The 15440-nt window shown below is 44.9% G+C and overlaps 1 protein-coding gene across 1 annotated transcript in view; it reads left to right on the forward strand.

The window, feature by feature from the left end:
• The window catches only part of LOC147727223 (annexin A1-like), a 137914-nt gene that overhangs the window by 81110 nt on the left and 41364 nt on the right, over positions 1-15440 (forward strand). The window contains exon 7 of the mRNA XM_086961273.1: positions 8927-9006. Coding sequence (XP_086817399.1) covers positions 8927-9006 — 80 coding nt within the window. The remainder of the gene's footprint in view (positions 1-8926; positions 9007-15440) is intronic.

Below are 15440 nucleotides of genomic sequence, written 5' to 3' on the forward strand. Positions count from 1 at the left end.
TCAACTTGTATCTCTTTTTTTCGTCCTGTCTGACAAGAAGAAAGCACTTTTCAGAGCCTGTGCTACTTGCTCAAAGAAGAGATTGTTTGTCGAGGACAAACATGAGGACTGCATATATTGCCTATATCCGGACCATAAAGCCACGGACTGCAAGATTTGCAGAACCTTCTCCACCAAGACCTTGAGGGACAGGGAAGGACGTCTCCTCACATGGCTTCAGAAAATGAAGGACCGCAAAGAACTTATGTCTTCAGACAGTGAGGGCTCCTCGTCGATGGTGTCATCTAAGAAGTCGAAGAAGAGGGGTAGGTCTCCCCCTTCTACTTCTGACGAGCCCCTTGTCAAGGCCTTACCAGGGACCTCTGATAGGTCTGACAGGCCTGCTTCCCAAAAATCTCCTCACCACGGTGAAAAGGAGAGGCAGGGAAAGCCTGAGGAGTCGCAACCCTCAAAGAAGGCGAAGAAAGTTGCTCCTGTCACTTCACCACCCTCTGACAGGGATAGAGGGGTGAAAAAGCCTTCAACTGCAATTCTGGAGGTCGTTTCTGACAAAAAACAGCGTTCGTTGACGGTGAAAACCACAGGTACGCTGACGATTTCTGTAAAAAAGGACTTGTCTGTAAAATTAGCCTCGTCGACGGGCTCGACGACTGCTGCGACGACGGCACCTGCGCCGTCGACTGTGTTAAAGACACCTGATGCCTGTTCGTCGACGAAAATCACTTTCTCCACGTCGACTGCTATGACGACGAGAATCGCTTCGGCGACGACGTCGACGACTCCTGTAACCTTGCTGCTGACGAGTTCGTCGACGATCCCGTTGAAGCTCCATCCATCGTCGACTATTACCTTCTCGTCGACGGCACAATCCTCGACGACGAGCGCAATTTCTTCGTCGGTGCTTCCGTCGACGACACTATCCATAAAGGCATTACCGTCGCCTACGACCCCGTCGACGACTGAAAAAACTGTTTTTCACGCAGAAGGAGGCAAATAACGGCGGAGATGACATCTCTGCGACAGGTTCAAAACTTTTCACCTAACCTATTGTTGGACGAGGATTCTGATGAGGACGCTTATTGCGGCTTTGGCCAGGCTTATAGCCCTTCTGACCTACAGGTTAAAGTTCAGGATATCAGTTCTGAGGAAGGAGAGATGGAACATCAACAATATGTTCCAGAAGATTCTTATGGATAACAAGAAATGCCTAGCATGCAAATGCCTTTGCAGATGCCATCCACTCTCATCTCGGATCTACAACTTACGTTTCAGGACTACCGAAGGCGATTTCCTACTCCTCCGGAGGTTCAACAGGTGCGCCCTCCGACACCTCCGCCTCAGCTATCACAGCCTGTGGCAGGACACTCTTTGCCTTCGAGGGGGCGTGAAACTTAGCCTGCGGAACATCCACAAGAGGTAGTGCCTGGTAATGATACGGATGATGATACACACTCGTTGGATGTGGACCCTGACCAAGACCAGAATGTGGATTGGAATCCAGATGATCCTCGAGATCCGGACATCACAGAGCCTGATAACGCTATCTCTCCTCCAGCGGATGTCGGAGGATTTCACAACTTGATGGAACGGGCTTCCAAGAGGTTTGGTCTTCCAGTTACCACGGTTCAGTCCGAATGTTTTTTGTACGATTTCAAAGAACCATTCAGGAAATCCGTACGTTCAATCCCCATCATTAAACATGTTTGGTCTGAAGGCCTGAAGGCTATGCAGAATCCATCCACAGTTCTCCCGGTGCTTCCAAGACTGGAGAAAAAAATATAAGGCACCAGATGGCAGCCCGGTGTGTCTACTAGGTCAACCGAAACCGGTCATTTCCCAGGCCGCACAGAGCAAATCAAAAAACCCATCCACGCCGCTAACTACGCCTCCGGATAAAGAGGGCAGGCGTTTAGACAATGTGGGTAAAAGATTATCCACAATGGCCAGTCTCCTCGTTAGGGCGGCTAATGCTTTGGCGATTCTGGGGCGTTACGATCGCCAGAAGTGGTGCGACCTCTCTCCGTTCGTGGAGGAACTGCAGGATTCCTCTAAGGAAGAGGTAAAGAAGATATTGCTGGAGGGAGAGCGAGCCTCTTCGGAGGTGATCGACTGCGCTATGGATATAGCAACCACAGCATTTCGAGCGCTAGCCGGCTCTGCGGTTCTGAGACGCCAAGGATGGTTGAGAGCCACGTGGTTCAGACAGGAGGTGCAGAATAAGATTCTAGATCTGCCATACAATGGAGAGATGTTATTTGGCAAACACGTGGATGACGCCCTACAGGGCATAAAGAAAGATACTGATATGGCCAAATCCTTAGGAACTTTACAATATCGCAAAGTACCCTTCAGAGAAGCAAGAGGTAGAGGATTCTCCACCTATAGAGGCGGCAATCAGCACCGCTACTCTTCCGGCTCACAACCTAGCCAAACCTACAAACCCCAATACTCTCAGAGGGGTTCTTTCTCTCGCCAACAGCCGAAAGGACGACAAGGGCAACAAAGGAGAGACAATACCAGGAAACAACAGCAGCCAGGTGGCTCTTTCTACTGTTCCTGTGCCCTCATTAACACCAGTGGGGGGGCAGGATTGCCCATTGCCTCAACAACTGGATGGTCCTAACAGACCAGCGGGTCCTACAGATCATCAAGGAAGGACACACGTTGTAGTTCCAAGATCTTCCTCCAACAAGAGCTCCAGACGCCTTTACACCCAAACATCTCAAACTCCTTCATCTCGAGGCCCACCAACTCTTCACCAAGGGGGCAATAGAACCTGCACCTCTCTCCCAAAAGGGGAAAGGGTTCTATTCCAGGTTCTTCCTGGTTCGGAAGACGAGGGACAAGTGGCGCCGGATCTTAGATCTACGGCAGCTCAACACTTATCTCATCAAGTTGTCCTTCAGGATGATCACTCTTCAGGACATCCAGCGCCTTCTCAATCCAGGGGACTACATGGCGACCCTAGATTTGGAAGACGCTTACTTCCACGTACCCATTCATCCAGCTCACAGGCAATACCTTCGGTTTACAGTAGGCAAGAGCCATTTTCAATTCAAAGTACTGCCTTTTGGTCACCGATCCGCTCCGCGGATCTTTAAAAAGGTACTAGCTCCGGTGGCAGCCTTTCTCAGGGAGCAGTCTTTAGAAGTCTTCCCATATCTGGACGATTGGCGGCTGAAGGCTCCTTCTTTCCAAGAGGCGTCCAGGGCAGTCAATAGCTGCAGACAGCTGTTAGAGCAACTGGGTCTTCGGCTCAACAGAGAAATCAGTTTTGCGCCCCTCCAAAAACAGCGAAGTTTCTGGGTGCTATCCTGGACACGGAGTGCTGCCTGGCTATTCCTTCGGAAGAACGCCAAAACAAGCTGATTCTTTCAGCTCGCCTTCTTCAGACACGGAAGTTTCTGTCAGTTCGCAAATACAAATCGCTTCTCGGATCGATTTCATCCTGTATACCATTGGTTCCACACTGCAGGCTGCGAATGTGTCCACTGCAAGAACAGTTGGACAAACAATGGCGTCAAGTCACAGGCTCCTTCGACGACCGGATTGTCATTACTCCGGAAATGAGGAAGGCAAGCAGCTGGTGGTTGCTGAAAGACAATCTTTCCAGGGGTTTACCATTCCAACTTCCACCATCTCCCATGGTGTTGACGACAGATGCTTCCATGGAAGGATGGGGAGCGGTCCTCCAAGAACTAAAGGTCAGTGGCCATTGGAGCCCAGTCCAAGTCAAGTTCCACATCAATCTACTGGAACTTATTGCCATTCGTCTGGCCTTACAAGCCTTCCTTCCACGACCGTGCAGTGCTGGTTCGTACCGACAACACCACAGCCATGCACTACATAAACAAGCAAGGCGGAATGAGATCTTTCACCCTCTCGAAGGAAGTCCAGACGCTTTGGAATTGGGTGATCCAAAACAAGATCACCCTTTCAGCGGAACATCTGGCGGGAACACTCAATGTCACAGCGGACGCTTTGAGTCGCCAAAGGACTATCTCCCACGAATGGGAACTGGACCAGACCATTCTGAAGGAACTGTTTGCACGCTGGGGGACCCCATCCATCGATCTGTTTGCAACTCCCCAGAACGCCAAATGCCAGTCCTTCGCAAGCAGGGTTCACCACCGGTAATCCTTGGGGAATGCTCTTTTAATTGCCTGGTCCGGCGCATTTGTTTACGCTTTTCCTCCCATTCCGCTGATTCCGAGACTGATCCGCAAGCTCAAGGTAGAGCCGTGCAGGATGATTCTGATCGTACCAGCATGGCCCAGGCAGTTTTGGTACACAGAACTTCTCCTCCTCTCCCAGGGTCAGCCAATTCTCATGCGTCCTGTTCCGTCACTGTTGACAATGGCTCACGGACAGGTTCTACATCCGGACTTGAAGTCACTACGATTGACAGCGTGGCTCCTGAGTTCAGAGAGTTCCAGGGTTTAAATCTCTCAGGAGAATGTAAAGACATTTTGGCCCAGGCCCGAGCGCCTAGTACGAACAAAATCTATCGGGCTAAGTGGAAGAGATTCTGCTTTTGGTGTTGGAGAGAAGGTCTACATCCATATACTTCTGCACCGCACCAACTCTTACCTAACATCCTTTCTCTTGCGAAATCTGGATTGGCTCCTTCTTCTGTAAAGGTGCATCTAGCGGCCATCTCTAGATTCAGACGTTCATCATCGGGCCCTTCCCTGTGGTCTGCAAGAATTATTAAACAATTCCTGAAAGGTTTATTCAGGGTTTTTCCACCAGTCCGGCCTCCACCATCAGCCTGGCATCTTAATTTGGTCTTGTCACATCTAATGAAGGCCCCCTTTGAGCCTATTCATAGGGCTGACCTTAAGTTTCTCTCATGGAAACTGTCTCTTCTCTTGGCCCTGACATTGGCTAGAAGAGTTAGTGAGCTCCAGGCTTTCACAATTGAGGAACCTTTTCTACAGTTCAAAAATTATGTTCTCATCCTAAGGACAAATCCTAAATTTATTCCGAAGGTACCCTCAGAATTTCATCTGAATGAGCCAGTGGTCTTAAAATCTTTCTTTCCGCAGCCTTCCACACCAGCTGAAAGGACTTTGCACTCTTTGGACATTCACAGATGTCTTAAATTCTACTTGGAGCGAGCAAGACAGTTTAAAAAGTTTTCCCAGATTTTTGTTTCATTCAGCGCTCCTCGAAAGGGGTGTCCAGTTTCTAAACCCTGCATTTCCCGCTGGATTTCCAGTGCTATACATTTTTGCCATCAAGCAGCGGGGAAACCACTTCAGCGAGCAGTACGTGCTCATTCTACGAGATCAATGGCTTCATCGGCAGCTCTATTCGCAGGTGTTCCAATCAAGGACATATGTAGAGCGGCGACATGGAGTAGTGTCCGCACCTTCACTCGCCACTACTGCTTTGATTCTTCTGTTAAAGAGGATGCGGCAGTGGGCCAGGCGGTTTTGAGGAACCTTTTCCAATAAGTCGGTGAGCTTTCCTTTCTATCCCGCCTTCCTGTTTGCATATTTTGTATTTCTGGTTATTCTTTTGCTTTCTGATGCAAATGTGTATCTGTTGTTTCTTATCAGAATTATGTATGATATTTACAGGTACTCAGATTACAAAATATGTTTTTTCTATTTACTGCTGGCTATTCTGATACAAAGCATGGGAATCTATGAAAGTTCCAATACTGGGGCAAGAAAACAATTTACTTACCTGTAACTTTGGTTCCCCAGTATTGGTAACTTTCATAGATTCCCATGCGCCCACCCTCCTCCCCTGGGAAAGCTCAGCCTTATTGTCTTATGATGTTGCTATTCACAACGGCTACGAAAATCTGAGGCTCCGAGGTTCTCTCAGGAAGGTTCTATGGGGTGAGGCTGCTCCGATTGGCTACTGCAAGAATTTGGTCTCTTTTACAAAAAGAGGTGGATAAGCTACGAAATGAGATGAGGCCTAGGCCTATTTTTTCACTTTGTGCTTACTACTAAGGTATATTCTATTTACCGAGGCTCCCATTCCGACGATGGAGAATTATACAAAGCATGGGAATCTATGAAAGTTACCAACACTGGGGAACCAAAGTTACAGGTAAGTAACTTGTTTTCTTATCTCTTACATCTATAGAAATGTAATCTGGCCTATACTTCCATTAGTATACATTTATACGCAATGGCGGCTTATCTCCAAAACAGGCAGCACCTCTCCCTTTTCAGAGTGCCTGCCATCAAAGCCTTTCTGGAAGGACTCAAACGAGTCATTCCTCCACGGACCCCACCAGCTCCCGAATGGAACCTAAATGTGGTCCTCACGAGACTGATGGGTCCCCCTTTCGAGCCACTGCATTCATGCGAGATTCAGTTCTTGACTTGGAAAGTGGCTTTCCTGATAGCGATTACGTCACTACGACGAGTTAGTGAACTCCAGGCACTAACTATCCAAGAGCCATTTATACAGATTCATTCCAACAGGGTGGTGCTTCGCACTAACCCTAAGTTCCTTCCTAAGGTGGTTTCTCAGTTCCATATCAACCAGACTATAGAACTACCTGTGTTCTTCCAAAATCCTGAGTCGGTTGCGGAGAGAATGCTCCACACGCTTGACGTTAAAAGGGCCTTGATGTACTTCATTGATAGGACCAAAGATTTTCGGAAGATGAAGAAACTATTTGTTGCCTTTTCGCCACAACACAAAATCAACCCCATTTCCAAGGCTGGTATAGCCAGGTGGATCGTTAAGTGTATTCAGATCTGCTATCAGAAAGCCAAGCGCACTGTATTCCACCGCGGGGCCACTCCACTAAGAAGTTGGGGGCCTCCATGGCTTTCCTTGGAAATATTCCCTTAGACATATGTAGAGCAGCCACATGGTCTACCACACACACATTCACAAAACACTACTGTGTGGATGTGCACTCCAAACAGCAGGCCGCTGTAGGGCAGGCTGTTCTTAAAACACTTTTCCGAACTGCTGCAGCTGGCACAGGCGGCCGCCGCTAATGGAGGGGCTGCTATGTATTCTATGCACAGATATGAATTCAGCAGCCCACATGCCTCGAACCGAATATGCTACTTACCAGTATGCATCTGTTCTTGGCATGTAGGGCTGCTGACATTCATATCGCCCGCCCTCCTCCCCGGCGCCTGTAGCGGCTGCAGCACTCACAAATACTTCTAACATGGTCATCATTCACAGAGTTTCACTCCATCTTTGCCACAATGGCTAAAAACAATCTGAGGATGGATTCTATGCCCATGCGCACTGTAGTCCAGGGGAGGAGCCACCTATCTCGTGATACTTTAAAGACTCTTTCGGAACAACAATGTGCGATCATCCGGACCTAACACTAGGCGGCGATCTATGCACAGATATGAATGTCAGCAGCCCTACATGCCAAGAACAGATGCATACTGGTAAGTAGCATATTCGTTGTCACAAGTACCACCTACCTGTGCCAACTATAGACCCCCAAATCTAACACAGTTCATGAAAGCAATCTTAGCCTTTTCGAAGATGACCTATGTTTCTCCTGTCAATGCAGTACAGGCAGGTGAATTGCGGATGAGTATTTATTTAAACAAGTGAATGACCGTTTTATTTCATTTTATGTGCGGTAATTAATAATTCTACTACTTTTAATACATTGGAGTCTTCAATCCCTGTGATAATCTCTATAATCGGTGACTTGTGATGCGCACAGTCACTGATTATAAATAAATGACCATCTGAACTCAACAGTAATAACTTATTACAGTTGAGTTAATTCTACAATGTTGAGCAGAGGAGATATTTATGGTAGCAGGCTTAATTTTTGCACTTAGAATCTTTGTTTCTGCTACACTTGAAAAAAAATGTTTTGTAACTGATTTCTATTCGATTGCTTCTAGTTCTTTTACTAGCAAACAACTTTTATTTGATTAATTTTACACTAGTGATCCTATTTATATTGTTTGTTTGCAAATATGCTCTTTCATATGAAGGAGCTACACACCAAGGACTTGAGTGATTTGTGGTGAAAGGGATGGTGTGACCATGTAATATAAGAAATAAAGAACCCCCTGCTGTACATGATACGGATATTGCAAGTCACTTAAGAGTTCTATAACCTTATAAAGGAAGTCTGCTTTCTGACTTGTTCCTCTAAATTGCCATGGAAATCCTCAGTTAATTACAATATCAGTATAATGTATGTCGGGGTTTAAGAAAGCATTTATTAAAGCTCTATAGTGGCTAAAAACTATGTATAAAATTACAACTGCAGGCTCAATGGAAGCGTGTTGATTACTGTGCAGGACAAAAGGTACCAGGAAGGAAGGAAGTACTACCGCACCCTTAATCTGAAGGAGCATTGCCCGTTTAACTTGTGATAAAATGCTGATCAACACCTTATTTTATTCTACACTTGCCTGTTGTGTTAAAACGAAAAATGTTACATACTAATGGATTTATTTGGTTCTTCATCTCTCTGAAAACAGTTTGTACATATGAACCAAGAAAAGGGTTTTATGTCTTTAGTTTAATATACATTGAATTATTGCAAGTTTTCCAGCAAACATGGCTAAGGATGCAAAGGGTCTAAACCATGGTATTATGCTTAATTTACAAAAATATCAAATTACTTTAATGTCTATTTTTCTTAAACTGGTGGAGTATTCGGGCACTTTATATTTTAATATAGAAAGTGTATACCTATATAGAGGGGTTAGAGGAAAGGGGTTCAATTTACTTGGACATGCAGATAATCTTTTAGGAACATTTAATTTTATTTCATGTGTAAGGCACAAAATCCCCAGTAAGGTCAATGTTCTGGCTTAAAACAAGAAAAAATAGCCCATTGTTTTTAATTTCTTCTGCACAGTGATTAAGTTTGAAGCCTGTATTATTTACAAACATTTACTAGTTGATAAAGTACTCTACATAAAAATCATGATTTTTCTTTTAATTTCAGTATATAAAAAGGATTTGAGTAAGGATATTGCATCAGATACCTCTGGAGATTTCCAAAAGGTCCTACTCGCCCTTGCTAAGGTATGATTGGGTTTGATGCTTGTGTGGGTGTACAATATCAATGTTTAATTTTTCAGTTTATTTTATTTGCATAGTTATTTAAAGCCGTTGCAGTACAAAAAAATTCAGTTAAAAACAGAAGTGTACATACATAAAACTATTTTCATAACATTGCTTGTATTTATAAAATTATTTCTAAATACATTGCTGTACTACAGCTACAGGGTATGTGTTCACTTTCTATCTCAGTAGTTTCCGGCTAAATAGGCTGTCTACTCCTTGCGCCTTGGCGTCTGTAATGTCCCGCAAGTCCGTTCTAACTTAGCTGAGGGATAATGCTAGTTCCAGTTATTTCTACCTTTCTGTGATTATGCCCTGGTCTGGTTAGAAGAGGTTTTACTTCGGAAAATGAGTGCAGCTGTGCACGCGGAAGCAATGAGTATAGAGGGGTTCTTCTCACCTCCTCCTCTGTCTTGCTTGTCTTTCATACAACTAGCTTCTTTTATAGCTACATTACTGGCATGTTCTGCTCGCATAACCTCTAGTATTTTACTAGACAACTGGTCCATTGTGGATGGATAGATGCAAAGCATGCCATTGCTGCTTGCCTCCTGGTGCGAACCCCTGGAAAATTGAATTGTTATAGCAATTGCTTCAGTTCTTTTAAAAGTTCTTGGCAGGAGCGTAGTACATGCAACAGTTCCTCTGTTGCTGATCTGCACAAGCAGCGCGTAGAGCCCACTTTCTCTCTTAGCCAAGGTGGTAAGTGCGGTATGCAGGGTAGCAAGCCAAGTTTATATTTCATGAAGCTGATCTTTGTTTTTTTGCAAAGGACAGGTTGAAATAGTTTCTCGCTGAGGGCTTTGCATAGGAGTTCAGTCGTCCATCCATGGGACCTTTTTGATAAAGAAGCCTTGTCCTCCAGACATGAAAGATGTTTCACTGTCTTCCACACCAGTTTTTTTTAAAGGTGGTGGCTGTTGTAGGTGTTTTTCAAAGCTGGTTTAGCCCCTTGTTGTGTAAGCTTCTGTTGAGGTACTCCGCGGCAGGGATTGCAGTGTGTAATTGTATCTCCTTCCATAACTGTTCATTTAGAGTTCCCTGCGGTGCTTTCCACACGTTGTCCCAGGTGATGATGTAAGCCCCTTGTCTTGCAATCAATTGTTTCTGTATTCCAAACTAGAGTCCGATTTATGCAGGCGAGGTGTATTTAGGCAGCCCGAAAATGACCCTGTATGCAGTTGTTAATGTGGAATCAAGTATTTTGGGATATCTTCCTTTCTGTGCCTTGCTGCCGTAGGTGATTGTTGGTAGTAGCTTTGCGCGGACCACCTACCAAGGGCATAGTCGATAGTCCATTTAGTTTGATGTTTAACATTTTTAAGGAGGTTGCCAGCGCTAGGCCTTTGTGCCTAATGCTGTGAGTCTGAGCCAAAATTCGGCCACCTTTGTCTATCTTTACTCCCAGGTAGTTGTATTCCCTTGTGTCCTCAATTCTGGTCTCTCCCCAGAACCAAGCTGGTGGTTTTCTTTGGAGAAATCATGTGTAGCATTTAAAAGGTGTTTGACTGATCAGGACTATATCTTCCACGTATAGGAGACAGGGTAGCAATATGTCTCCTTTTTTTGGGGCTTGTGAATTGCATCTAATTAATTGCGGGATTTGGTCAGCTATAAACTGGTTAAAAAGTGTGGGTGCTAGGTCGCATCCTTGTTTCAGCCCTTTTATCCTTTGGTTATGCGCCTTGACAGGAAAGACCCATTACCCAGCTTTATCTGTAACCATGTGTTGGTGTGCAGATTTATCAGCAAATTTATTAAGGACTGTGGCTCAAACTGCAAAGCTAGGGGCTGCCAGAGTCTGTTGCGGTTGACTTGCTCGAAGGTGGACTTGTAGTCGATGAAACATAGGAAAAGGGGCATCCTTGCACATTCTGCCTTGTCCGTAAGCATTGTCATGCTGAGTATATTTGGATTTGCTAAATCATTAGGGACAACAGTCTGATGTAATGGGATTGCAGATTTTTCTTTGGCCCAAGCCTGGAGCTCCTCTAGTAGCATTCCAGCAAAGAATTTAGCCTAGCTGTCTATTAGGGCCACTGGTCGATAATTTGGTGGTTTTGACTCCTCTCTGGATTTGTGAATTGGTGAAGTAATTAATCCTCTCCAAGAGGATGGCAGGGTGTTCAGCTCCCTTATTTCTCCAAATAGAGGTTCAAGTGCTTCTGTCCAAAAATGTGGCTCTTGTTTATAGAGAAGTGGAGGTATTCCATTTGGGCGGGGGCACACCTTCTCTCCTTTCCTATTTGCCGTTTGATGGTATTAGTATGGTTTGTGTACAGATCCTCTGTTGGTTTCTCAACCTCATGGCATCTTGGAAACTAGGAGGTTTGCTGCCGGGCCTTGATGGTGGGTTGAATTTCCGGCATGTTTTGTTGTTCTTGACCATTGGCGTTTTGTTCCATGTCTTGATGGTAGTGGGACCTCTAGTATTTTACCCAGGCGTCCTCTGATTTGTTCGACAAGATTCCGTCATGGTTAGGGTGAATACATTGCTTTATGATGCTCCAGAATCTGGCCCTATTATTGTGCTTAATGTTGGCGTGTAATTTTGCCCAAAGGTCCTTTTCCATATCTCTGAGTCACTTTTCAGTTTTTTGTTGTTGCATTTTTTGCCTCTTTAATAGTTGCAGTTGTGTTTTGTCATTGGGCTGGTGGCGGAGTTGTCTCAGTAGGTGATAGATGGAGTTTTTAATGAGCTTGATTTCTTGCTTCACAGTTTCTAGTATGGGATACGTGCCGCTGAATCTCTGCTGGGTTGATGGTTTAATCTTAGTTGCATATGCTTCCATATTTGTGGTAAAGCTTTGCCATTTCTTGACTTCTCCTTGTCCGCTCCTCAGGTCAAAGTGTTTTGCAACTTCCTGCATGTTGCTTTTTGCTGCTACCTTGAACTTGATTCTTGTAAGATTGGCGGTGAGTTCTGATCCTTGAGGTACGGCAGTGTTCAAGTGAAGGCACAGCTGTTCTGAGCTCTCTTTCCTGGGGATGATGGTTACCTTCACCTTTGTCACCCAGCCGGAATGATGCAACTTGGAGCCGATCTAGAAAGACAAAGGTGTAGTCCAATATTGCACTCGTTCTCGATGAGCTGTGGGTTGTTACTGGGTGATTCTTTGGCTGTTCTGACATTGGTTGCTCTTAGATTGAGATGTTCCAGTTCCTCCAGGATCAGCTTCCTGCTTTAGTTTGGTTGCATAATTGTGGCATCCCTTGCATTGGTATGTTCCAGATTGTGATTTTGAGTAGCACTTCTTCGTCCGAGGAGGAACCCATTAAATTAAAATGTAAGTCCCCAGTTAGGATGAGGTCAGTTGTGGGTCCTGCTCTTATGCATGTTTCCACAAAAAATTTCCTTAGCGACTTTGGTTTTCTGTTTTGGTTGAATGTAAGCATTTAATATCATGATGTTCGTGTCCCTTGTGTTTGTTGTAGTTGAGGAAGCAAATGTGTTTATTGCCAATAATGCCAGATTAGTTGGATCAAAAATTCGGGCTGTGTGAGCAGTTGTGTTCGCAACATATGTGACCAATCCTCCTTGCAAGTGACCATAGTTTGCCCCCCCCCCCTTAGTTGCGCTTAAGAACCGAAGAAATCCCTGTAGATGTGGAGGATCAATTAGCCAGGTTTCTTGTAATGCTACTATGTTAAACGCCCTAATATAGATGACCAAGTCGAGATCTGCTATCTTGTTTGCAAGCCCGTTCGTGTTCCAAGAGCATATCCGAACAAGCCCTTTTGTTGTTGCTGTCATTGGTCACGGGAAGCGATGTCAATTTTTTGTTATTTATGGTTCTGGAGATCCATCTTATGTTGCAATCCCAGTTTTGCAGCGTTAGGGGAGCACAACGGCTGCTAGGTTCCACTGATGCATGCACCCTGTCCCTTTGGCAGTGCCCCACTGCTCCATTTAGCACGGACGTTGTTGGTCTATTTGTAGTCATCTCGTTGTCCCTTTTGTTTACCGGGATTAACAGATTTGGGCATCTTAGTTTGATGTAGGGAGAAATGGTTATGCCCAGGAATTTAATGTGTCACCTTCTAGGAGTATTTTGTGCGCAGTTATAGGAGAAGTCCATGTTGCTCTAGTTTTTTCTCCTGCAATGGAATCCCTGCATTTGATAAATTCTATTGACTCCAGTTCCACCAATTGTTGTTTTTTTCTCTATGATGGTATGTGGGATAACGCCCTCAGTATGTTACTGCGGTTCATAATGTCATGTGATCCTTTAGCGGTATATTCTGGTATGAACCATAAGGCACTTGTTTCCCTCCCGCCTAGCCATAGATTGTGTTTTACATTGCTTGTGGGTGGGAGGTCCTCCTCATTCCGTAAGTGTCCTGTTTCCATTTGGATCCAGTCTGTGTATGCTTGTTGTGAATAATGTTCTGATCCTATTCGCCGTTCTGTGCTTGCTTGGCGGCTTGAATTCTGGCTGGTTTGGTTGTGTTCTCAAGTTGTTTCATGGAGCTGCTCCTGGTGATGCTCTATATTTAGGCTGTTTGTGTGTCAGACAAACCTTTCTGGAGATGCCAATACTTATATTTTCCCCTTTCCTTATGTTGTTGCTTCCAATTTTTTCATTTTTCAATTTCCCCAGGTTTACTTTTCTCCCCTCAAGATTTTTTTCAGTTGTTTTTAGTGTACGTATATTTACAATGAGCCTTTGGTCCTGATTTAGCTCTGGTTTTTGGATTCTCGTCACTGTTTTTACTGCAATTTTAGGATGATTTTCAGTTGTGTTCCCAGTTCAGTCGGGCTGTGCTGACGCTGCGTTTACTGTCTCCCAAACTTGATCAGTCCCACTTGCTTTTTGCATTCCACTTGGAGGGCTTTGACTCAAGCCTGTCATTTTTCTGTACTCCTTATGTTAGTTGTTTCCAGTGTTACAGTATCTTGTCGCTTTATTTCTTTTCATGCTGGTATAGCCCCAAAAAGACACAAAAAGCTGTTCGTTTTGGCTTTGTTTTTGATATTGTCCTTTTCTTTTTTGTGCATGTCTTTCTTTTACATGTTTTCTTTCCCCTTTCTCATCTCGTTGAGTAACTGGTGCGTGTCTAAGTTCTGTTGTCTTGTCCCTGTTCTAATTTTTTGTTGTGTTTGGTTGTTTTGGGTTAGTGATGTTCCTCAGCAGTCTGGTTGAGTTGGTATGACCCTTTGTTTAACATACTCTGATCATCCGTATGCCGTTTGTTGATTGAACGCGGTACAAAGGGGGTGGTGATGGACGGAGCATCTGAATCAATCAAACACTCGCACCCAGTCAAAAGATCTGGGTTTAATCCTTCACCGTTCTTTAACCCACTCTGCCACCCTAGTTCAGACATGGCTTTATGCAAATCAGTCTGACCCTGTGCCCCATGGGAACAGCCCAGCCCGAACTGCCAAGCCATGTCTTCCCTGGACCGGAAACAAGCTTCCGAGGACCGGTTTCTGGCATTCCAGCCGTCTTCAGCCCGGCTTGTTGAATCCAGTGGCAAAGTGAGCAAGGGACTCATGTCTGAGCATACCCTGCCACACTTATGGCGGCCAAAATCGGTACAAAAGGGGATGGTGATGGACGGAGCATCTGAATCAATCAAACACTCGCACCCAGTCAAAAGATCTGGGTTTAATCCATCACCGTTCTTTAGCCCACTTGTATGTTGATTGAAGGCATGATTCGAGTCCTTTTTGAATTTTGAGCAGAAGTCGCTCAGCATTGATGGGACAGTAGCTAATTTATCAACAATCGGGCTGCATCCACAGTTTCAATTGTTGGCTAGCGTGAGTTCCTGTGTCCTTCGTTGAGAAGTATTTAGCGTGCCTAACTTGCCATCAACTGCTACCACAAAGACTGCCCAGGTGTTCCTTAAAGTTAATTGTATGTCCATTTTGTGCGATTGATATTGTAAAGCCTCTACCAAGAGTTGCACAGTTTTTAGCAGACTTGCCCAGGCATTCTGTGATCTGTTTTTGTGCTTCTACTTGATGAACTCCAGGTTCACCATTTATGCTTTTGGACAGACTCAGTGTCCCCTCCACTATCGGGTCAGCCTTGTTTACCCCTAGAATTTTGAGTTTAATAGGGTATCATTCCTGTGCTTGTCCTGCTGGTATGTTTCAAGGAGCGCCTCCCACTCGTCCTTATCAAGATAGGACTGATCGAGCTCTTCTGACTCTTCCATAATACTTAGTTGTGGGGTCTCTGGCTTAGATTGCCTTGGCTCTGAGCCCGATTTCTCATCTGGTTCCAATTTGGTCTTTACATCATCCAATTCGTCCACTTGTATATCTGTTTTGGCCCCCGGCTGTGATTTTCCTTTGGGGTTATATAATTCACTTATACGTAGTATACATAATGGCTCAGTTGAGGCACAGTTGCCCCATCATGTTTAACTCTGAAAGAGAGTCT

The sequence above is a fragment of the Lissotriton vulgaris genome, chromosome 3_1 (genome assembly GCF_964263255.1).
Source record: "Lissotriton vulgaris chromosome 3_1, aLisVul1.2, whole genome shotgun sequence".
NCBI classification, from domain to species: domain Eukaryota; kingdom Metazoa; phylum Chordata; class Amphibia; order Caudata; family Salamandridae; genus Lissotriton; species Lissotriton vulgaris.